Source organism: Vigna unguiculata, chromosome 10, assembly GCF_037176805.1.
Source record: "Vigna unguiculata cultivar grain cowpea cultivar isolate G323 ecotype 2 chromosome 10, ASM3717680v1, whole genome shotgun sequence".
In the NCBI taxonomy this organism is placed as follows: domain Eukaryota; kingdom Viridiplantae; phylum Streptophyta; class Magnoliopsida; order Fabales; family Fabaceae; genus Vigna; species Vigna unguiculata.
Window position 1 is genome coordinate 50,024,122 of NC_140801.1, and position 26,987 is coordinate 50,051,108.

General features: G+C 28.6%; 1 protein-coding gene across 2 annotated transcripts; it reads left to right on the forward strand.

Annotated features, from left to right (window-relative positions):
- Window positions 1–24,225: 24,225 nt before the first annotated feature.
- Window positions 24,226–26,960, forward strand: LOC114166081 (uncharacterized). 2 transcript variants are annotated; one of them, XM_028050737.2, is made up of 3 exons: window positions 24,226–24,360; window positions 24,875–25,019; window positions 25,245–26,960. In XM_028050737.2, the coding sequence occupies exons 2-3, from the start codon at window positions 24,920–24,922 to the stop codon at window positions 26,597–26,599; spliced, it is 1,455 nt and encodes a 484-aa protein (XP_027906538.1). In that variant the 5' UTR covers window positions 24,226–24,360; window positions 24,875–24,919; the 3' UTR covers window positions 26,600–26,960. The 2 variants fall into 2 exon arrangements, with proteins under 2 accessions (XP_027906538.1, XP_027906536.1); XM_028050735.2 differs by having other exon boundaries at window positions 24,875–26,960.
- The last annotated feature ends 27 nt before the right edge of the window (window positions 26,961–26,987 follow it).

Sequence of the window (26,987 nt, forward strand, 5' to 3'; positions counted from 1 at the left end):
TTAAAATAGACTAATTTTAAAATTTTCTCATAGTGAAGGAAAATAAAATATTTAACCCAAATATAATTGAATTATTTATTTAGAATATAAATATAAACATAAATGGTAAAAAGAGCATGCGAAAAAGGTAGAAAGTGAATTTGATGAGTGACGTTTTGTGATGGAGAAAGAGAGGCATATATGTATATATTTTGAAAGTGCATGACATGTGAATCACGCATTCAGATTTGATCTGATGGCATAAAATGGGAATAAAGTAAGAGTGATTAGATAATCAGGTGGTCGGCGGTTCACGCGCACTCTCCTATGTGCCCTCGCACTTTCCTTACCTAATTTTCATCTTTCAATTTCAACCGTACACGTAACCATATATACCATTTTACAAATCCAATCTTCAACCACACATTACTCACATGTTCTTTTATGCTCTTTTACTATTTTCGCATATGGAGTTAGGGAGGTTTCCACATATATAAGATAAGTTTCTATCAAATTATTTGGGTCCACGGAAAAGTGATTCACATGAATGGAAAATAGAAAGAAAAGTGGAAGTGTTCTTTTATCAGCAACAAAATAATATGTATAATATTCCCAACAAAATTATGTACAAATATGTCTAATGAAGAATTTATACAAATATAAGTAACTAATAATGACCTTAACCCATCTAAAAATAATGTTCTATATTTTATGACATCAATGTAAGATGGTGTTCAAGAAATTATCTAATATAGTATATCTCACAGAAATTCTTTAAAATATTTATGTTGTATATATTAAGTATGCTAGGCAATGTTAGATATATAATTAATTAATTGGTTATGTGGAAAAATTAGAGTCACTTATTATAAATTTATTCCTATGACCAAATTTTATGGAAATAAATATTATGTGGTGTATATAACCCGCATTTGTTCATGTGCTGCCTTGTCTGACAATATTCTCATCAGGAGGAACTAAAAATTTTGAAAAGTCAAATTTGTTTTTCTAGATTTTATCATTTAATTTTGGTGCCATGTACAATAGGCAACTTTATCTCTCCCACTTATTATTTATATTATTATTATTTTATTATTATTATTATTATTATTGACATCTGAAATCATTCTTTTTCTCTCTCTTGCTTGCATTGCAAATCTCAGCAGCAAGAGTTTCCAACACAGAATGAAAGTCTTACCAACACAAAATACATGTTTTTATGTCAAATTAATGTGTAACTAGCTGTTTCATTTGATTGAGACTTTTACATGCATTCTATTAATTATTCCAAAAGGATAATATTATCCTAACTTCTTTTCTTTACGTATATAGTTCTTTTCTTTCTTTTCTTTTTCTAATTTTCTTTCTATCTAAAATTGTGGCATACAAATTTCTTTGCTCTGAATTCCAATGATTGATCCATTTATATAGTGACAGTCACGTTTGGCAACTGGAGTGAAAATTCATGTTTTGTCACTCTCTTAGATGTTTTTATCTTAAAGAAAAATCTCACACTTGATATATAAATAAATTTTAAGTTGTAACATTATGCATCTTCCAAACATGCCTTTATAATTTTCTTTTTATGAACATTTCACTATTTAATTTATTTGGTCCATACTCTTATGGTGACTCATTGTATTATATATATGAAAAGTTAACTATGTGAGGAAGGACAACTAGTTATTTACTACAAATTCCAACTTTTTGCTACCTGTATGAATTTTCTGCTATATCTGAATATCAACAAAATTCTGTCATCTTGATTTTTCATTTTCTGAAATAAAAATAATTATGAGTATTATTGATGTATTTTAAACATTTCAAGCATTTAAAACCAATAGACTTAAGCTATGAGAATATTAATTACATATTGTGATCTATGGTATTTATTCTTAATTTCTTAGTTTTCTGAATATTTTTTGTCTCCTTTTTTTGTTGGCTTCAATAGACTTTTCTCTCGTTTAAAACAAAGCTCTTAAAATGGGTTGAAATTTACAAATCAATTCGGTTCACCACAGGTTTGAAACGAGTTGGGTTGAAACCTTTTTACAAATTTTAATACTGGTTAATTTTTGATCCGGCCCACTTAGATCCCAGTTCACTCGGGTTGAACCGTGGTGAGTCGGGTTGACTCACCAACCCATAGATAAAGAGTCATACAAGTATTTCTAATTATGTTGGACTTTGAATTTGCGTTTAAGTTAAGTTATTATTTTAGCCAACATATTTTATAATTTGTATTTTTGCAATTTTGCGATTTTGGTTTGTATATAGAGTTTAACATATTTTTGAATTGCATTTAAGTTTATTTAGATTTTAATCAAAATTATAATTTAGGTTTTTTGAGACTTAAGAAAAAAAAAATTATATGTATATATCTTTTTTAACTAAGTTAGTGAGCTCATCTGTTTAACTCACCAACTCGTGGTGAACCAGACCGGATTTAAAATTTTTTCCTAATAAATGAGTCGGGATGAGTTAGCTCACTAATTAATAATATAAATTTTAACTTAAATTCTAAACAACTCAGTTAAAAGGGATGTACCAATTGAAATAGTCAAGATTTTAATAATTTCAACTTATTTATTATTAAGTACACATGCATGAGCTAAGAATAATATATATATTTTGTTGATAAATTTTTTTACAATAATGTATTTTTTAAAATAAATGCTTATAGATTTGAAATGATATTGTACGATGACACTGGTTGGAACTCTTTAAATAATATTAAGTTATCTTTGAGATAGTTAGGTATATAATTTAGGTATGATATATGTTGTACAAATATATGTGATTAATAATCATGATACATGTTGGGGGCCAAATTTAATTAAAGAAAGAAAATTGTTGAGTGCAATAATTTATTTATAGGGTCACATATGGGTATGACATTATTATACGCATCTGTTGGACCACCATTATCTGACATTAGAGAGTTTTGGACCATCATTATATATTTATTAATTTATCAATATTATCATCTTTACCCAAATCATACTAGGACGGCAACAATAGGAGTAGTATCTAGTTAGATACCTAGCCACATAATTTTTCATCAAATTCAACTATTCACACTTTGCATAAACCTACTTTCACACATTCTACTGTGATCATAAACACTTTGCATAGAGGGGTCATTATTAAATTGCAGTGGTTAAAACAAGGTGTAATTAGATAATGATATCTTATATTTAATTTAGGGTTTGTTTGGATAAATATTTTTAATTGTTTAAAAAATATCAAAGTAATTCTTTATAAAATAAAATTAACTTATTTATAAATTATAAATAATAATTTAGATAAACTATATAAGATAATCTTTACCTAATCTAATTTTATTAATGAAAAAATTTATCTAAATACAATAAAGGTATTGACTTTGAGTTGTTCAATGATTCAATTTTTAAATATGAAAGAGAAAAAGAAGTACAATTTGATTCTTAAAATGACTAGTTCACTGAGAACCTGTCTAGTTCCAAATGAAGTTAATACAAATGTTGTATGTGACACTTAACTACCTAATCAATAAACCTATAAATCTGTTGTACAAATTTGAAGTAAAGAAAAGTTTGAACTCAAATTTTAAAATTCTTAAAAAATAATGTTTCACTTTAATTCGTTCAACTATGAACAAATTTACACAAACTTTATATATATATTATAAATAAAATATAAAAAAACATTGGATTTTATGCCTGCATACTATGATCTCAAGCCATCTTCCTATTATGCATAATTGTGCATATGTATGTCAAAGAAGTTAAGGATTTGAATTTATTATATTTATTTTCCTTTAAGGAGATAATTATAAGGTATTCCTATTTTGTATAGTGAAAAAACAAGACTTTGAACACAGTCTATACATTACTTTGCTATACTAGTTTTTTTAATGATACTTTTATACAATGCACACATTATTTAACTTTTAAGGTATTTTATGTTAATGATGTTTTAGACTTGATAAATACTAAACTGTGGGCCTTGACTAAAAACAAATGAATTGTGTTTAAAAGGAGTTTTTTTCGATTTTTGCAGGACATTTTTCATGTGCATCAAAGTGTCCCTTGTCCTATTTCTTGATAAAGTTTGCTTATCACATGTCTTTGACCTTTTGTTCATACAACTTGTCTTTGACCTAGTCTATTTCATAACAAAAAAGAAAAAAAAAAGAATAGTAATCTCAAAATTTGAAAAGTATATCTACATAGTTAAACAAGTTAAACCATAGATATATAAGAATGTGTATATTGTTTGATTTGATGATTATCTAGGCCATTATAATAGTTAGTTATTTTTGTGAAGAAGTGAAAGAGAGAGATTGCATAGAAGAAGTGGAGCAGTTTGGAGTTAAGTAGAATATATGAGTTGTTAGTGATAGTATAAAAAAGTGAAGAGAGTGACAGGGAGAGAAAGGTGAAAATTGATGTGTGGATTGGAGAGTATTGATGAGAGAAGTTAATGCAGGAAATGGTGGAAGGAGAAAGGGGAAAGGGGAGCATATGGCAGATCACTCCATCATAATTATACTCATACAATTTTGCAGTACTGGAAAGCAACAAAAGCGAGAAACAAAAGCCAAGACATGTTTACAATACATGAATAAATGAAACTACACCAAGAACCCTCTACCCTCTACAAAGCCTAATCTTCCTACACCCTACGCAATTCATGCTTCGAAAGCGACCTAACACCAACATAGCCCAACGGTTTCCTCAGACCCTCTGCTCTACTTCTACCACTAACACCCTTCAAATCTTTTCTTATTTACTTTCCCATCTCATATATCACATGAACACACCAAATCATCATAACACTGTCATATAATGTCACTTTAGGGTTTGTTTTTGTTGGTTTGTTTAGTCTGTTCTTCAAAGTTCCATATCGAGTAATATAAAGAAGAAAATAACAAGAATAATTGTTATTATAACTCAATAGATCTTTTAGATATATATATATATGAAAGACTTGATAATCACGTATCTATATATATCTCGAGAAGGTTTGCAGTTTTTGTCAAAAAAATTATACATCAAATAATGATATTATAATAAAACGAGGGGATGTAAAAGAGATGAAGGGTGCGAAGGCATGGAAACTGTAATAACATATGGTTGAACAGCTACCTACCTAGGTGCAGGCTGAAGCTATACTATTTATATATACATTGTGTGCACTTGATGTGTCTCTTACATTTAGTTATACATGCTCTTCAAATGGAATTATTGGGTGAGCTCACCACCACTGAATAAAGTTCCTTTTCTCAGCAATCTGGTTGATTTGAATGTGTCCCCATTCCCTTACATATGGTCCCACCCTCTATTTCTGTGGTCTTCCTTTATCCCATGGTGGTGGCAGATTTTTTGGATCATTGAGTCTGTGATAGATCAATGATGTTTTGTCCTTTTGATAAACTCTCCCTCATCAGATCATTTTGTCCCATCTGTATGCATTGCCTAATGGCTATTTTGGTAGGGCTATCTGTATCCTCTTATGATCGATCATCTCAGATCATTTTATCCTTTCTCTCTCTCTCTCACCATGCCCTATTCTTCATATATTCATATCCTAATTTCACTTCTCTCACTTCCTCCTCATGCATGCCCACATTAAGATGCTAAACTTCAATTGCTGTGAAAATATTTGTTTTATTATCTATGTTCTTTCTCTTTCTATCCCTTTCTGGCTTGTGTGGAAATTGACACAAGACCTTTTCTTTCAATATTTCATGTGCACATGTTTAATCACAAAGCTTTGTATCGGCTCAGTCACTCACAACATTTTTCGGTAATGTTTAGTAATTAATTCATGGCTGGGATTGGTTCCTTGCTTGAAAAAATTGGGTGTGAAGGTATGGATAAAAAAGACATGGACCACCATGTGGAGGAGAGTTCAACATTTAGCTATAAATGTTAGGTAAAAAGTTTGTAAACTAGATTGAATGTATGTAGTGACGGATCAGTGGAGCAACTGAGGGACCTGTACTCTTCCCTCACCCAAAATTAAAATTGGATAGCAAACTTTTTAATACAAAAATAAATTATGCAAAGTCAGTGAATAATTTTTTATATAAATTATATTTTAAGAACTTAACTCTAAGTATATACAGACAATATTCTAAAAGTTGAGTTTTGTATTTGTTTATATACTACAAATTTGTTTAATGTTTGGTCGATGAAAAATCTTTAACACATCTCTCGTATTGAAATATAAACATATTTCAAACATAAAATTAAACACTAATATTAGTCCGATAGCAATACAACAGTGGATAATACTATATGTTCGATAAATAACAAATTTTTTTAGAATACAGACTTTAGATGATTAAAATGCATCATAAGAAGTAAACTATAAACTAACTCAATCTTCTAGAACAGAACCAGTTGGTAAGTGAATCTTGTACTCACTTTACATACTTGATGGCTAATCAATATACTTAAGTTAATTTAGTTTGTAGTTTCTTATATTCTTAAAAATGATACGTTTTAATATTAATACAAACAATTAAAATTTTGTTTTGGTTAATGTAGTGGATGAGTTTTTAATTTTTCGTTTAGTTTTGAGTGTTCTTTCTTACACCAAACAATAGAATTCTGAAACCCAACGAAATAGTTATTTCAATACCTCTATATCCGTTGTGTACCGCTCAGAACCATTGGCCAAAGATTGAGGAAACCTTATCCACTAAATGGCTCCTTAGAATATTCACATCATAAAAAACCTCATGATACTAAAATTTTCAATGATTTTTTTTATTGCTTCTCCTAAATCTTCCTTCAAAGGATTTTTCTTTTTCCCTTTACAAGCTACTATTTGATCCCTACTTCTTCTTTGCTTTCTTTCTCATTTCAAGGAAATAGATTTAATGTGCCGAAAATACTTAATAATATATATAATGGAAGGTGGAGGAAGACATACTGAGACAAGGATTAATGAAAACTAACACGAGAAGTGAAGTTTGGGATGTAAAAGGCAAAATACCTGACTTTGATATATGTAATTACCTGATAAATTGTTATAATTAATTATGTATGTTAGCATGTTGAAATAGACCTAATAGCCAAAGATCCAAATATTAGATCCAAATAATATTTTAATCACTCTAAAATAAGGAAAATATATTTACATGATATATGATACAACATAATTATATTTACATGTTAATAGATACTTGACGTCCATATAAGTTTAAAAGGACTATAAATATATGTTTATATAATACAAAGTAAAATCTATCTTATTATCACTTGTATTCCCACTACATAAATCTTTTATTCATTTGAGTGTCAAAGTCTTTATAGATGAACTTCTTGTCCATGTGATTCAAAGTTTAATTATATGTCAACAATCAGTTTTGTCTATCTCAGGAATTGTTTGGCAAAATTCGATAAGAACAATATATAACATGGATAATAGAAACCCAAAACTTGAATATGTGTTTTGTGAATTTGAGACAATTTCACTATATATGTTCTGTGTTGTATTTTCGTTTTGAGTTTTTACATGCTTTGTTGGATGCTATAATCTGCTTATGAAATTGTTATAATCACTTTCATGTCTCATGTTATGTTCATTCGTTTTCTTAAGTTTGGAAATCAAATAATGCATCAATATTTAGAATATGAACGAATTATAATTTTGTATTCAAATTTAGGGACTAAAAATATATTCTATATATAAAAATAGATGTAAAATTTATATTCGTTGCTAAAACCTACACGAATGAAAAGAGAAAGCATAAGTAAACTATAATACTTTTTTTATTGCTCTTAAATATATACTTGCAATCACTAACACAAAAATGTCTTTTAACGTTTGTTATTTTTGACTTTTAACGTTTATACAAATCCCGACGTCGTATCGAGTGACGTTAAAATTAACGTTAGATATAAAACATGACGTCCCTTAACGTCAGTCCTAGACAAGCCCCGACGTTAAATATAGTGTATATATATATATATATATATATATATATATATATATATATATATATATATGTTAAGTATCTATGTTTTCTATGAAGATTTGTTTTAAATAAAAGGTAATATATGTTGGTCAATTCTTTGGTTGCATTTTTTCTTGTAGACTTTTTTTATCAAGATATGTCAACTTGACCCATGGTTGAAGAGTAATCCTAGCCCACCCTTGAAGGATCCTATTTTAAAACACAATTTAATGATTAATTATAATTTTTTATTCATAAAAATGACTATTTTAGTAACAATTTTTTATTTTATTTTGTAAATTGGTTACTATAGTGATTAACGATTTTTGATCACTAAAATTGGTTTTAATGAAATATTTTCTTATCATTTATTAATCAAATAATATTGATTAATGTTGATAAAAAAATAACCTAAATTATATATTAGTTAATGTTAGTGAAAGACTATGACAAACATCAACTAAAGACCAATTATGTTTGAAAATAACTAAAACGTAGTGTTGAATTCGAAAAGAAAATCCTAAACTAACAAATAAATTAACATATATCAACAAAAACAAATCTTAGCGGAGATGACTAAAGAAGAACTATAATTAACTCTACTTACAAAAAGAAATCATGTATTACACTACAAGAAAATCTAGTATATTTGGTAGTCGATATTCGTTGACAATCATAAAAATCTATTAGTAAAGTAAAACTATCGACTATTTAGCGATGAGAACAAAAATTTTAGTAAAATATTCATCGATAAATTTTACCGTCATATAGAAAAATTCATTGTATTTATTGATGGTAAAAAAGTGGTTTGTTACCACAAATGACTTAAATTCGTTGATAAATAATCTTCGATAATGAATGATGGATTTTGTTTTTGGTAAATCCGTAGGTAAATACCGTTATTTAATGTCAATTTTTCCAACAAAATTACTGACGAATTTTAAGAAATATTGCTGAAAAAATACCGATGAATTTTCAAACAAGATAACTACGATAGATATATCGACGAATTTCATCCTAACTTGGTCAAACCTAAAGTGAGGATTTTATGACCCATTTTATGAATGAAATTGACTAATGAAAATATATGTCAATAATGTAGATTATGGTTAAATGTGTTTTTGTTTCTAAACTTTGACATGAAATTGGAATTCTTCCATGTCCCAAACTTTGAGATATTTTGGTCTTCAAACTTTAAAAATGAATGGATATAGTTCTTTTAATTCAACAACGTTAACTTTTATTTTTACATAATAAATGCTGTTCTAGGATGACATTGAGTTAAAATGTGTCAAATTGTTTAAAGAGTTCAAATGTAAGTAGAAATGTAGCTTAACACATCAAAAAAATTTCACGAAGTTGAGTTAGAAGTACTATATCTATTCATTTTTAAAATTTGAGACATGAACAAATTCCAATTTCGTGTCAAAGTTTAGGAAGTAAAAATATATTTAATCATAAAATTTATGAATTAGTGATAAATTTTACCGACAAATTCTACCGATATTGATGTTAATGTCACCATTCCTTCATGGTTATAGTAACAAAATTGCTGACTTTGTTTTTGTCAACCATATTTCCTTCTATATCAAGCTTAAAGATTGGTTTCTCTCTTTTTTATTTTTCTTTTGCCTTTTTTTAAAACATATTTCAAGTAGTAGATATAAAAAATGGTATCAGATTATAACCAAAATTTTAAGGACAAAAATTATCCAAAATTTTCTGAAGAACTATAGATGAAAAATTGCACCTCAATAAATTAGACTAGGACTTTGATGTCTAATGAGTATTGTTCACTCGTTTGGTGTGTACGGTTCATTTTGAAATATATATATATATATATATATATATATATATATATATATATATATATATATAATTGGGTAATTCTTTTACTTTTTCTTAAGGACCGAAAGGAAGGAAAAAGTTGAGAATTGTTCTCTTTCACTTAAGATTGAAGGAAATGACCAAATATAGAATTCATGGCTCTATCCTTATCTCTATTTCATATTCGTTTTCTTTTCTCTTTTGACGACTTTTTCATTTTCAATAGATTAGGTTGAATTTGATGTAATCCTCTCTTGTAACTGAGTTCCCTTTTGAATCTTAAGCTATTGAATCAATGCTTAATGTTTTCTCATGATTGACGTTCACTAAGAAATCGATTCGTAATCCAATATTGAAGTTGAAAATTTGAGGTTTAGATTATTTCAATTCAATAACCATGGGTGACCCTTTCCTAGAAATGGATTGAATGCATTTATGTGAATTTTCTACAATAACGTTTGTTACTAATTTTTCTTACCTAAATTTAGGTTTATATACCAAGAATAAAGAGTTTAACGGGTTCATTATCTCATTCCCATATGTTTGAAGTAAAAGTTCATCTATGTTTTCCATGCATGAAATTTATGTCTCATCTTTACCTCTACCAGAAAATTAGGTAACTGGTATACAGTAGTAGTGCTCTTAGTTACTTTTTAATATTTTAATATCAATTAATTATTTAAAAAATAAAATAAAAATCTCGTTAAAAATATAAAAATCACATTAATCAATTAATTTTCAATGATCTTATATTCAACATTAGAATGACATAATCTTATTTATTCAATGTCAAATAGTTAGAAAAAATTTAGAATTATATAACTTTTAAATTATAGTATAAAAAAACAATTGGATAAAGATGGAAGAATTATATAAAATATTATATAATTAAACTTATACAAAATTAATTTCACAACAACCAAAATATCTATTAACTTTTTAAACTTAAAGTTCACGGAGTTAAATTTTTTTTTAAATTATAACAAGAAAACAACAATTCAAGTTTAAAAACATTTCAAATGTTTCTTAACTTCTTTTTTCTAAATTTTAATGAAATATCTTTATTTTATAAACTAATAAAAATTATAATTCACTATTCCAATAAAATCAGACAAACAAAAAGCAAGATTCATAACAATAACATTAAATTATTATATTATAACAAATTAAATATTTTTATATAATTATAGTAATAAAATTACATATGAAAATGAATTAGAAAATAAAAATAATTACGTAAAAAATAATCAAAATAATATTTTACATAATAAAAAAAATATATAAAAAAAGTAAAAATAATCATATATGTATCCTATAAACGATTTGATACACCATTGAACGAAATCACTCAAAGAAAAACAATATAATTAAGGACTTCATAAGATAAAAAGTATCTTAAAGATTTGAAAAAACTTTCTAAATATTGAATTAGTCTAACCATTAAGAAAAATAAAAATTATTTTGGTTAAACTAAAATTCTTCAAATGATATAAAAATTAAGAATGAAAGAATAAAAAAAATAAGTTTTTTATATCATCAAAGTCAACAAAGGGTTTACCTGATTGAACACTTGAATTAAGAGACAAACAATCTCATGTGAAATAAAAATAGTAAATAATTCTTTAGAAGAGAATAGAAACAATCAAATATAAGATTTAAAAATTATTTGATTTAGTAAAATTTATAATATACCATTTAAATATAACTAAAAAAGAGAGCAAAATGTGTAAATGTGTAATATGCATGATAAGAGAAAAAAAGTACTTTTAAGATGTGAGTGGATTATGTAAATGGAGAAGAAGCCAAACAATTAGATGAGAGAAAAAAAAAAATTATATAGTGAAAGAAAATAAAGAAAAGAGTTATGGAATTTAATATATATATATATATATATATATATATATATATATATCGACAGTTTGTGATAATTAATTTTCTAATGTTAAGTAAGACACTGGTTCAGCCAAAATTAACAATAATTTTTTTCCTAATGTCAATTGAAAAAGTAAGACACTGGTTCAGCCAAAATTAACAATAATTTTTTTCCTAATGTCAATTGAAAAGTTTTCCGGTGAACATTGATTAAAAAAACTACAACTAACAATGTTCTAAAAATAATTTTGATGAAAGCTACTCTAAATAATCATGATCGACAAAAATCAACTATTTTGTTTAACATATATAGAGAAAACTTGTCAATATCACTTGCCAAAAATCTTGATGAACGTTAATAAAGAAAATAAAATCAAGCAACATTTATAATAAATACAAAATACCATAGACACGAACAAAATGCACCTAGTTCTACATTAAGGAATAATGAAAATTTGATGAATTTTCCGGTACTAAAACCTTCCACTTTACTTTCTAAAGAAGTTAACCCTCTCTCCAAAAATTAGCTGAAAAATATCATCATCTTCATAGTCGATACATTCTTCATACTTACCTCACCAAAAAAAAGTATATAATGTATCATAAACTTTAAATATTAAACATGTCTTCTCTCTTAATTTTGTCTTGTTAACTATTATATTATGTTTACAATTAAAACACCATCATGTTCATGTCACCGACAAAGCAAACTCTCCTCGAGTCTTCCCTTCAAACTCTCAGACAAAAACTCTTTCATTATTTTATACAAATTAGGAAAATATGTCTTATGTTGGTAATTGAGAAAATTTTGAATCATGGATCCGAGATAAGGACATCCCAAGATGAAAAAAGAAGCATGAGGGAAAAATTCTTAACGTATATTATGTATTCTTTATTTTATATTTTATTAATGCCGGGATGCTATTTATTAATTTTGTTTCATCTTAAAATTAAAATGAGTTGACGTTATTATTATTATATATATATATATATATATATATATATATATATATATTTATTACAAATATATTTTGTTATTAACTATATTCATAATAGTTTTCCTAGCAAAACAGTAAGATTGGAGTCATAGCCAATTGCTAGAGATAGAAGTTATCAACTAAAAAATTTCTGCGCTGGAAATTGAAAAAGTCTATTGAGAAAACCATAAAAATAATAAAAAAAAAGGGTTAAATATGTTTTTGTCCCTCAAGTTTTAATGAATTTTGAAATTAGTCTTTCTTCGAATTTATACTAATTTAGCCTTCTATTTTTAGAAATACGTGGATTTAGTCATTCTTACCAAATTTTGTTAAATTTATTTGACATTTTAAATGCATTTTATGATAATATTTGAGTTAATATTGAAGCGAAAATGTGTCAAACGGTGTGAACAATTCAAATACTATCATGAAATACGCTTGAAACGTCGATAAACTTAACAAAATTTGGTTAGAAAGACTAAATCTACGTATTTCTAAAGATGAGTGACTAAATTGGTATAAAGTTTCGAAAATGAACTAATTTCAAAATTTACTAAAACTTGAGGGACCAAAAACATATTTAACCCTAAAAAGATACTCTGATTTTCTATAATTGAAGTTTATCCCCAACTTGCATGTGTGAGTTGGACACTAAACTTTTTTAAAATCAAAGTTGAGCTACTTTGACTTAGCCCTAACTGTAGACTACTTTAGGGCACATAGCATGTATAACTGTAAAGAACATAACTGTAAAGAAGAGCTATATGTTACATTATTTGAGAAAATCACTGTTTCTCGTAGAAAGTAAGAAAAAAAAGAGTAACACTTTCCATATAACAACTCTCATAAAATCAAATTTATAATAATTAATACAGAATTCTCAGATCAAACTAATAATCATTAATAAAGTGCTAATGTTGTTCTGGAATTACATACGCATGGATTGTAACGATAATAATGATAACAAAAGCTAGATGGTGTAGGTTCAGATGAAGTATTATTATAAAGGCATATAATAGTTGAAAGAAGATTAAGTGAGAGTGGTAGAAAGAAAGTATGTGGTGTAGGTATGATAGATATCATAAAATTCTGTGTGTAAGGTATACGTTTTTGTTTAAACTTGGTTTAATTTTACCTGAAATGTGAACCATAAAACAGATACATAGTGCAGGCAAATAAACATTGAATTGAAGAGAAAGCAGTGAGCAATACTAGATAAGGGTCTAGAAATTAATTCAGGACGAAATTGAAAGCATATACACAAGTTGAGTTATTGAGGTTTTCTTTTGTTGTATAATAATGACCCATAACTGTCTCTAAAGTACTACTTCACAAGAACCAGCTCTACTGTGTTGAAAATTCCTAATTGTTTTCATTCCTTTGAATTTCAAAAACCCTCATCACAGTTGCAGTGTTAGCTGGTTAAAAAAACTGGTCCAACCCCAACCCCAACCCCTTCCTTTTTTTCTCACTTCATTCCGATTCCCCAAACTCCAAGAATGGAAATCTGAAACTTGAAAGCCCCACCAAAAGTCCTGACCATATAGAAAGATGAACTCTATAAATGCACTACTGTACTATTTATGCATATATATTCAATAAAATTTAGTCTCACATTACTACTTTGCGTTGCTAATTCTTACATTGGCTGTTAAAAGCATTTACTCTACGGTTTTTATGATCATTAACTCACAGCTGACAAATAATATAGTTTACATTTATATGTATCGCTACCGAGAGCCACGTGGTGATTGCAATTGCAATAGCAATAGCATAGGATATATAATAGCTACAGCAGAAGTCTACTTTTCCATACATATTATCTGTTTTGGTAAATGTCAAATTTGCATATGATTCGGAAAACATTACTGTCACAGAGTGGTGTATAAACCTGAAGTCAGGGAAAGAATTAGACTTTGATAATTAAAGAGCTTTAAAAATCAAGTCCATTACCTAAACATAGAGAGAAGAAAATGTTGTATATTGTCATTATTATGGCTGACATCCATTTTCCCTGCAATCTCAGTTTTATTGTATTTTTGGTAAACCTAGGTTTCTCAGCCAAAAATCAAGTGTTGTTTCACTTATCTGATTATGCAGATAAAAACTGAAAAATCATGGTACTGGTGCGGGATTAATTAGGTTTAGGTTTATGGTTTATTGAAGCAATAAGTGGAGTTAGAGTGTGTATAAGGGTAGGCTAGGATTGAGGTGTTAGAAAGAGGAGGAGGTGGTCCAAAAACTCGAAAAATGCTACACACATAGCTGAAGCTAGCTATATTTGAGAAGACAACAGTTGCACCGTACCTCGAATTATTGTCATCCATGCCAGTGTTACACAATTCTCGTCTCTTGTGGAACCATTTATTACCTGGTTGCTGTAATGCACCTTACCATTCATATCACTCTACCCTCATTATATATCTACCACTATCTATTATACTATTACTCCCTCCCATCTTAACTTAACCATAAATCTTTCCCTCTGCATCAAATATTTCAACTTTTCTAGTTAAACAACACCCATTCACAACAACTGTATTTTTAGATGCCAATTTTGTTTAATAGCAGCTTTAATGAATGATTTAAGTATAGGGTTAAATATATAATTTGTATCTAAATTAAATATATAGATATTTTGTTTTGTAATTTATAAAAATCATATATCTATAGTGAATGACAGGTGGATCTTATATTATTATAGTTTACTATAAAATTCCGGTTGTTATTACATAGTAAATATTCTACGTTGTTACATGTGATATAAAACTTTATTTTGTCATATGGTAAAACACTCCATGTGGTATGGAGAAAAGGTTTTACATTATTTTGGTAAACTATATATTTAATTCAGGGATGGAACGCAATTTTTCAAATAGTTTGGGAAAGATCATATTTAATCCTATTAGAAAATTATTGAGAAAGAAAACATTTATCATACTTTGGTATTTCTTATATTATAAAAGTTTCCTTTTTAACAATTTTAATTATAGTTCTCCTTTCAATTAGTGTTAAAAACATCCTTTTTATTTAATTAGAGAGCAGACGCCATCTACCAAAAAGTAGTTATTATAAGGTGATGTTTTGTTTATAAAAAAAAGAAAACTACAAACATATATCTACAATGTATACTTTGTTCCTATAAAAAGTACTTTTTTTTGTATAACTTTTTATGAATAATTTAAAATACAACATTGTTTCTATTCAGCTTTTGTTTTTTCAATGTTTTTTTTCTGAATATTTTCTATATAAAAACTATATTGGAAAAGAAGAAATTAATTATTGATAGAGATAAAGAACATTTAATCAATTTCATGTCTTTCCCTTACTTTAAGTGGACAACAAAATCAATAATTGGTAAGATAGTCATACGAAAGAACAAGTTGTATAAGATCACATGCTCCTTCGACACCCTAAGATCATGTAGGGCATTACTAATGCATTGTTGAAATTGATTGTTCAGAAAGTGAGGCCACCTCGGAGGGAAACACTTCCTGAGATTTTTGACAACTTTAAGGTAAGTTATAGTCCTTAAACAACTTCAACTTATAGATATTCTACAAGTTAGCTATGCCTAACGACAACTTAGCCTCAAAATGATTCACTCATAGATGTTATAGGTCCTTCTCAAAGACTAGACAATGGGGATGATCTCAAGGTTCTAGAAAGTTCCAAATATTCAAGGATTTTGAAGCATGGATTGAAATTGAAGTTGTTTATGAAGTTTAGATTTTCAGATTTTGGGAGAGGAGGTTGAGTTATTGGTAGTGTGATGATGACAAGGAGAATGAGGGTGTAGGTTATCCAAGGAAACCTAATTGGATTGGTAGAGTTTAATGCCTTATTGTTAAGACATTAAGAACTCTAAACAAGGACATTTCACCTACTACTTTTTCAAACAAAGATATCTTTAGAGACAGAAATACCCTATGATTTTAAGATTTCTAAAACTTTTAAATTATTTGTCCATGTGATTTCTTTTATCTAAAATATAAGTAATGCAATATAGAAAAAAAACATGACTACTAAATTAAATAATTAATTATTATCACTGTTTCAATAAGTAGTGAGATTAGACACATAAATAATTAATACATGCATGTCCAAACAACAAAATAAAATTTAGTAATATGATATTGGAAATATACAAGCATATAAGAGGAATTTATTGACATTAGCCTATGTGAAACTTTGTAAACAACATCCTCCACTAACATTTTTGTTTTTTGTGAAAACAAATTTTACTACTATAAATATATAATCCAATAATGATTTATGTAAAACTTTACATAAGTAAACATTTATAAATGTATAATCATACAGCAAGTATTTGATTTTACATATAGAATATCGTAAAGAGGTTGGAAAAATTGTGCAATGAAGTATAAATTAATTAATGAATATTTTTTTATACTTAATTTATTTCATGAGAACTTTCAAGACATACATGCCATATTAATTTTCAAAGTTAAAATCTCATAGTATTGGTTCATATTATACACAAGACAAACATAAAATCTTACAATATGCTATTTTACAAAGTTTGACATCTAATTTCAATATAAATTTTCCTATATGCTACATACTTGTACTAAAGAGATCTTCCATAATTGAAAAGTAATTTCATAGAACTGTTGATACATTTATTAACAATTTATGCATCTGTTGATGATAAAAAGAAAAAGCATGGGATGTAATAATAATTTATTGAAATATAAAAGAGAGAGAGAGGGGTCCCCAATGGATATGATATTTTATTTTAATATTTTATATAGATATGGGTTTTGAGCTTTATAGGCTTTAAATTTGTGTTAGAAGCTAAAAGAAAAGAGAATGGGTGAGGACGGCGGCACCACCTTTGTTTTTTCTCTCTCCGATTGCCCTAGCTAGGCCTTAAATGGAATCTAGGTATGCAGTTGTTTTCTTTCTATCTGTCCACACCATGTGTTTGTGACATTTCCTCGGAAATTCTTGGTAAGTGTTACCAACTGTTTGCAGAATCTAACAAAAGTAAAACAAATATTGTGGTAGATTACTACAATTAATTGAAATATGTAACAGGCAGGGTCACAGATTAACCTATTTGTTTCGGGTATGAAACATGTATTTCCTTTTTCACATTCAATGGCTTCGGATTAGTTAGTAAATTTGAATTTCAATCGCTTTCTGGATTGCGTTGTCCACCTTTCCACCAACGAATAACAAACAAGAAAGGGAAATCAAATCAGTCTCTGTGTTGCTCTTTTCATAGCATTTCCACATCTCTTCTCTCAAACCAAGGATAACGTTATTTCAGGAAATTACTCTTCTTTCTTCCCTCTATTGTCGCTTTACTTTAGATTTATATCTATTTTTTATGATTATTTATGAACAAAGATAAAATAAATTAAGTTCATTAGTACAATAAAATTAAAGCTAATGAGAAATTTTTTTTTTTTTTTATAAATATGTAACTTAGATTTATCGGCTTCTATAATAGTTCCCTTAGAAAAGTTACATTCTTGACCTAATTTTTATTGATTGATAATGTAACAAAAATATTAATATTAGAAGAAAAAAAAAACTTTATGAGGAAAAAAAAAATCATGACTATTTATAAGTTTTCAAGATGTGTTTTTCCCTAAAGGAATAAAGAACACGTCTATTTGGTACATTTGTTTTTTAGTACAAATTAGTATTTCGTCATGTGTATTGTATATGCTAAATATTTAATATTTAAAAATAATAACTATAATTCATAATAAATATATATTTTTATTATATTTGTCATGAATAAATCTTTGAAAAATATAAATTATGTTCAATTCTTTAGAAGAATAATTTAGGTTATAATATAATATTATTTTAATTATTAATAGTATATAACAATAATAAAGAATTTTTTATATAAATTCTTACCGATTTTATTTTTAAGGGAATATCATTTTAACTATTTTTTTATTATTTTTAAACTAATATCTAGGATAAAAAGATATCTATAAAATAAATGAAAACTACCCACAAATTACTTATATTTACTTTTTTATAATTTATAATAATAATATATCTTTTTTTCTCACAAAATGTACATATTTGCACATGTTTTCATGAGTTTCTACAAAAAGAATGAACAAATGTAACTTCAAGATGTAAAAGATAGAAAAGCACAAGTGATTAAGAAGATCAAAGAACACTAATATATACTAATAATAAAGTTATTGTCACGTTACGTGTAGAAGAAGGTTTAGAAAATTTTGTTAATGTAAAATCATACTACTATAAGAAGGTCATGTGTTATGATTAAGATTGTTGACTTTGATGATATAAGTATTTGAGAAGTGTATATATATAAATAATGTGTTGATGTGAAAATTAAAGTGAGATGTTTGAAAAGGATTTGAAGAAGAAGAAGAAGAATTATGTTTCTACCTCTCTGGTACAAGTTGAGTATGACAATGTTAATCTTTTTGGTTGTCTATATCAACTATGCAAATGTGCAATTTATGGTGATTGGAGAGTTTGCCCAAAACCATAGAAATAGGCACATAGATCACACACTGGACCACATGATACTTACTTTTCATAAACATAGCCATCCATCTATTTGGTATAGAGCTAGCTAGCACCATTTTCAATTTATTGTACAGTCTACAGTATTCAAATCCACTGCTTCTCCCAACAATATAATCACCCATCAAACAGACAACGACATCTTTGCTTTCTGCTCTCAACAACCATAACCATACACACACAAACATCTATCCAAAGGTGAAATGTCTAAACCCCCATTGTTTTTTTTTTTGTTTTTTTTTACCACACAATCATTTCAAACAAACCAATTGTGTGTATACTGTTCACAACAGTAACTAGTCTTCTAACTTTCCCATTACTTTCCAATTCATGGTTATCAATATATTGTTAGTGTAATATACTTATTTCATAATTCTTTGATTTTTGTGATATTTATTTAGTTTCTTTTCACTTTTTATGGTGTGTTTTACTTAAATAAAAATATAATATAAAACATGTTAGAAACTTAAATGTGAGTTTAAGTCTATGGTAACTATATAAATGAAAAGGTTTAGTTATTTATAAAGAAGAAAAACTCGTAAACATGTTATGTTAAATTTTCAAATTGGAAATGGTGTTAAATTCTTTATATGGGTTAAAAGTTATTTTAATATCTTATTTAAAATATAGAATTGGAAGAAATAATTAGATATAGGTATGAATTGTTATTTTAATTATATCTCTATTAGGGTAGGAACAAATGTACAATATAAAATAGTAGAAGGATATGTTGGAAAAAAAATAATCTTATTATATTTTTGTATATATTTTATTACTACATATTTATTTTCATGATAACAAAAATATTTTGTATGAGTTTGAGTTTTTTTTGTTGTTGTTGTTATCGATCTCCAAAAAAAGTAATATAGTAACATTTTTGCAGAAAAAAATTAATTGATGTAAGAAGATTTTATGAACTCTTTTATATTAAATTGAGACATATTTCTCTTACATACTTTGAGTCCCCCTCTCATTTCTCTCTTACAACTTCATTGTTTCCACCCACCTTCATTGTCCTTGATGAGACACCATGATCTTTCTCTTAGATAGAGTTTCACTATCTGTCTTTCTTGTAAATTGTGCATACAAACAAAGATATGCATTTACCATGTTCATATCCACTCTTTTCCCTCGACTTGGATTTGAGTTCTACAATGATGACCCTCCTTGTTTGATAATACTACGATGTTTGCAACAAATTGAAATTTAAATACATGAAACATAAGCTTTGATTTGAAAAACATAATTATTTTCTAAATAGAAACTCACCTTAGTCTATAATTATGTTGAATTTTTTTTACTAGGATAAATTGAGGAGATTGATTATTGGATAAATTAAAAAGATTGATCATATATGAGGTATGAGTTATCCATAAGAGATCTAACACTACATTCAATATAAAACCTAAGATTTAGTATTTACGAGTTTATTTTTTTTATATATCATTTAACTTTATCATTTTGATGTGAGACTTTCAATTTATATTTAAATTTCTAAAAATTTGACCAAATTTATGATTTTTATATTTCACGTTGGTGATTTGTTTTCTTTTAATAATTCATTGTGCTCTTGATTCATACCAAGTATATATATTTGACATTTGTTTTGGTATGAAAGACTTAGGTGATGTTTCAATATTTTAGGTATCTGGGTTTATTATGATAGGTCATTTAAAGAGGGTTTAAAACATTCAATACATACTATTCTTGTGTGTTGTGCATTTTTAAAGAGGTGAAAAAAAAATTCAAGTCTCTCTCTATATATATATATATCCATAATGATACAAGGAAAATATCGAATTTCAAGTTTGTTTTAAAAAATGTGATTAGTAAAATTGAATAATGTTAACCAACTTTTTAATTACAACAAAAGTGTAAGAATTCTACTTAGAGAGAGTATAAAACATTACTATCTTGTTTTATTGCTTCAATCATGGCTAAGTTACGCTCAAACCAGTAGTAGTATTTAATATTTATTAATATTATAAGATATTTTAAGTAATAAAATAATATAAATTTATAATAAAATTAAAATAAATATATTAATACGTGTTTAAGGAATTATTATTTACCAAATTTAATAATGTGAGAATTGATATTAAAATAACCAAATTGATGTTTGTGTGTCACATGAATTAACAAGATAGGACTTTGAATTGACACAGATTGGTATCTAAACCAATTCTCAGTTAAACAATAAAACAAACTCGTTTAATCCTCATTTTAAAACAAAATAATCTCTCATTGAAAATTTAAACACTATGTTCCAAATATTGAAGTACATGTTAAGCTTAAATCTGAAATAATTAATTTTTTCGTTTATTTTGCTTCCATATGCATATAAGAATACCGTTCTGAAAATTAAATTGAATCGATTGGTCGGTCGAGGTAGAAAATCAATAAACTGATCATGGTGGTGTTTGATTCAAACAAATCATAAAAATAACATGTAGAAAAATTGGTGAAAGAGTCAAGATCTAAAATTAATAAAACGAGTCAAATTGAGGAAAAAGTGTTTCAGCACATTTTTTATTTTTTTTCATACAAAGATGAAAAATGAAAACAAATTACTTTTTTTTATAAATTTTAAATTTAAATGTGTTGTTATTCCCGGATAATGTTGTGTATTCTTGAAATTAGACTCAAATATTATAAGATATTTCATTTAAAATTTTGTAAAAATTTATAAAATCATAAAATCATGTTATTATAGTTTCCATATTATTAGCATATTTTAATGACATAAACTTCACCAGATTTACTTATTATATTTGAAAATACTGAATAAATAAACCTTAAATGAGTGAGTTGAGTTAGTGATTTGTTTTTGAAAACACTGTTTAATACTGTAATTGAATTGATGAATATGTACGGAAGAAAAAGGATCAACCATGTGCAGGAGAACTAAATCATCGGTTATGTTTAATTGCATATTTTATGTGAACTTGTTTTAATTTGTTACACACTTCAACTTGGTTCAGTTTCAACTTTGTAGTTATTTTCCTATCTTAAATACTTTATCCATATTCAATAAGTCTATAGAAAATACCAGTTATTTATCTTCTTAAGGAAATTTTTAACTTTCAAAAGCTGCTTATTGAAATTTGTCTTATTTAGAAAATTTGATCAACAATAGAAAGGAAAAAAAAATTGAGAATTAATTGTTGGGTACAATCTCGTAGCTACCTGCTACTTCTTATTATTAATTAAATATCATCACATGTGCATGTTTTTGATATTTCAATCATTAGTGTTTAGGGAAACACAAATGAATTATGTTTCTTGTTTTGTCAAAGCATATTCATACTAAAATTAAAAATAAAGACCACCCCAAATGCGACAATATTTGAAATACAAATATATAAAAGCACTTCAACTTTTTAATCTTAAAATTTCACTACACCAACATTTTTTAATTTACACCACACTAAATTAAATAACAACTAAATAAATATGGCCTAAAAATATAATAAACAACATTTTCATAAATGTTGTATAAATATCATGAAAACTTATAATTATATGACTTTGTTTTAAACTGTGTGGACAAAATCAGTAAAAATGTGGTCTAAAAACATAGACGAAATCTAAAATTAATTTGGAAAAATTGATGTCTATTGTGAGAAATTTAAATAACGATTTTAAAAGTATTGTCGTATTAAAAACCATTATTTATTATCTATAACTACACTCACATATACTACGCCTACAAAACTGTGGTCTAATATTTAGACCACGGTTTTTATAATTTATATCACAATTTTATGCTGTCATCTAAAGTAATTTTTGTTATAGTGTGTATTTATTTATTTTAAATTAAATTAATATATAGACTGTCATATTCAAAATTAGTCGAATTATTAATTAAACATTAACAAAAACCAAAAAATCCCTTTCCTAGAAAAAATATAAATTTCATAAGCTCATAAAATACGACATGAAAATTGTATTTTTTTTATCAGTTAAAAAAAAACAATAATTGAATCAAGAATGTTGTCTTCTTTTTCTTACATGAGTATATTTCATAACATAACAGAAGTAGGTTCGTTTTGGTTCACCACTTTCCCTTACAACAATAAAGGCGAATTTATAAGAACGAAAGTTGAGGTGGTGTGAAGAAGTAATAAAATGGATGTATATGGAAAAGTTTATGCAGAGAAGAAATTGGAAAGGAAAATAAATTATGCATACGTGATGATAATGACAATAAGGAAGAAGTAATATAATTAAAAGCCAGAAAGAACTAAAAGGTGATATTTGGCATGTTTTTTGGGATCCGGGACATTAAATTATGACTGAGCTCGGGAGTTGGAGGTTTTGAAGAAAAAGTTATTGGTCTGGAATATATTTATTTTTCCCTTAAATTTATACAGTTGAGGAATATTGAAGAGGGAATCATATCTATGGTTGCATAGGAGGCAGTAGCTGAGAAAATGAAATGATAATTCAATGAGAATGAAGGAAAAAAGAAAGAGCTATTAGATTCTCATGTTTAGTGGTAAAAAAAAAACCATGAAAAAAAAAACATTATTAAAAGTTAAACTGATGTTTTGTTATGAAACATGTACATTTGACAGTGTTGTAATTGTGAAAAAAATTATGGGTATGAAAGTGGGAGGGACCAGAAGAGAGAGAAGAGAGAGAGCACACGATGAATGGCACCAAAAGTCAAAAAAAAGAGAAACTCAAATCAACCTAACACTGTGCACTCTCTCTGTTTCTCTCTCCTCTACTACACCGTTGGCACTGCATTGTGTTGTGTTGTGTTGTGTTGTGTCTCCCTCTACTTCTCTTCTGTCTAGTAACAACAACTTGTCATAGATATCCTTTCCCTTTTCCACATTAAATAATTTTGAGAAACTAAAAAAAAAAAATGGGGAGGGATGAGATTTAACAAAGTGGAGGTCTTTGCTTCTGGAAACAAGTGGCCTTTTAGTGTAGAACCGGAAGCATATATTGTACAGATTATTATTATTGTTATCCCAAATATCATGAAAATGACTACTTGCTCACATGACCCCAATACGCACATTATTCATGGGCCCCCCACGTAAGTGTAGTAACCCTCTTTTCTTTCCCCTTCTCTCTTTTTTTCTTTTTTTCTCTCTGTTGTTGTTGTTGTTGATGTGTTTAAGAATAAAACTGGGTTGCAACAAATATTTTTGGTTCTTTTTTGTTACTTGTAAAGAAGCTTCCTTTGAGGTAACTACACACTTGTGTTAGCTAAAACTCACATCACCCTCTTTCCCATCTCCATCTCTCTAACATATTCTTCAGCTGTTTAGGTCAACAATAACCCCGTTTTGAATCCTCCATGCCTTCTCTTTCTTTAGGGTTTGATGCCTCATGGTCAAATATGAAGGCACCGACTCTTACAATTCTCTTCTAGTACTAAATAACCACCTGCTTTTCTTTGTTTTCTTCACAGCCTCACATATCTATCTGCCTACTCAAATATCTTCTTAGCTCTCCAACTATATATTTATTTCTTGTATATATATATATATATATATATATATATATATATATATATATAATCTTGTCAATTTCCAGACTCTAAATTTTGCATTTTTATTTTTTTTTTATTTTCTCCTTTACTTCTTTTTCCTTCTCTTCCTTCTCCTCTCCTCTTGTTCTTCTTGTTCTTGTTGTCTTCTTTTATGATTTCATATTTTTTCAATTATTTGGTGACATTGTTTAATTTGGTGAGATCCAGAGGCTGTAATTAGCAGAATTGAAGGTGGGGTCAGTGTGTAATTTTATGGAGTTGATGCAAGAAGTGAAAGGGTATTCCGATAGCAGAGAGGAGGAGGAGGAAGAGGAAACAGCAGAAGAAATCGTGACGAGAGAAGAAAGCAGCAGTAAGCACCACTACCCCTTTTCTTCTCCCTCTTTGTCTTTATCTCCTGCTCCTTCAATATCAAATTATACTTCTACTACTTCTGCTGCACGTCCTCATCACCATCATCATGTAATAAATATTCCTCACCAACAAAATCCATGGCTGGGGATGAATATTCATGATCATGATCATCATCTTCAGTCTCCAGAGACCACTGAATCTCACAATTCATCATCTGGGTTAGGGTTGTTACACCAACACCAGGATGCAGCAGCTTCCAATTTCATCATCACCAATCATCATAATCATCATCACCACCACACAACGAAGCAGCTAGATTTCATGGACTTGACACTGGGGGGCAGCAAGGATGAGGGGAATTTGCAGGGATCAGGAGGTGGTGCTGCTTCTTCTGTGTTTCCTCATCATGCAACTGCTAGTTCTTCTGCCGATGCTAACGTTAGCAACCTGCAGCAGCCTTCTGAGAAGGAGCACATGTTTGACAAAGTTGTGACGCCGAGTGATGTGGGTAAGCTGAACCGGTTGGTGATACCAAAGCAGCACGCTGAGAAGTATTTCCCTCTTGATTCCTCGGCCAATGAGAAGGGGCTGCTGCTAAATTTTGAGGACAGGAATGGTAAGTTATGGAGGTTCAGGTACTCCTATTGGAACAGCAGCCAGAGCTATGTGATGACCAAAGGCTGGAGCCGTTTTGTGAAGGAGAAGAAGCTTGATGCCGGTGACATTGTGTCCTTCCAGCGAGGTGTAGGGGAGTTGTATAGGCATAGGTTGTACATAGATTGGAGGAGAAGGCCCGATCACCATCACCATCATGGCCCTGACCCTTCAGCCTCCCTTTTCACACCTTTCTTCCTTCCCAATCAGCCTCACTTCATCAGATGGGGTGCCACTGGCAGATTCTACTCCCTCCCCTCTCCCAACCCACCACGCCACCATGACCATTTGAACCAACACCTCAATTACAACAACACCATGTATCATCAACATCACCATCCCTTTCATCACCAATTGCAAGGTGCTGCTGCTGCTGCTGGAGGAAATGGAACTCATCACTACAACTATCATGACATGAGTAGTTCAGGATCTGGCTCCGTCTATTACCTCAGGTCTACCCCCCCACCAATGCCATTCGCCGATCACCAAACCTTGAACACAAGACAACAACAACAACAAGAGGGGGGGAATGTTTCTTCTCATACTCCTATAATCATTGATTCTGTTCCGGTTGCTCACCACCACCATCATCTCCACCACCACCACCATGGTGGTTCTAGTACTAGCACAAGTCCTAGCACTGCAGGGAAAAGACTTAGGCTGTTTGGGGTGAATATGGAATGTGCTTCTTCAACATCAGAAGACCCCAACTGCTTCAGCTTATTGTCCTCATCTTCAATGGCACATGCGACAATGGCTAATTCCAATTCACCTCCCTCTTCTTCACTACCACCTCTTCAGCTTTTGAGGGAAGACTCACTTTCATCACCATCATCGGCAAGGTTTGGGGATCAGAGAGGGGAACAACAACAACAACCTTCAATGCTTTTTGATCTGGATCCTTCTTTGCAATACCGGCAGTGATAAACAAATTGATCAAGAAACAAATAATCAAGAAGATACGAGTTTGATCTAAAGTCACCTGGGCTAGCTACACTTTCTTTTGCAGCATTTTTATTATATTTTAAATTTTTTTTTCCCTTTCTCTTTTGTTTCTTTCATCAGCTACAAAGGAAAGAAAAGGCTCCCAGACTTTCTTGTTCTTCTGCTTCTTCTTTTGATCAGTAATTAGTTTTTAGCTTTTGCACGTTTTGGAGTCTTTAGTACGTTTAGAACTGCTCAATGAATTAATTAGCTTGGGATTTGGGCCCTGAAGAAATGGAATATCCATCGTTTCACAACCTAAAGAGGGAAATGAAATCCATATGGAGATCAATTACGTTTAGACCTTTTTCAATTGTGTATAGTACAA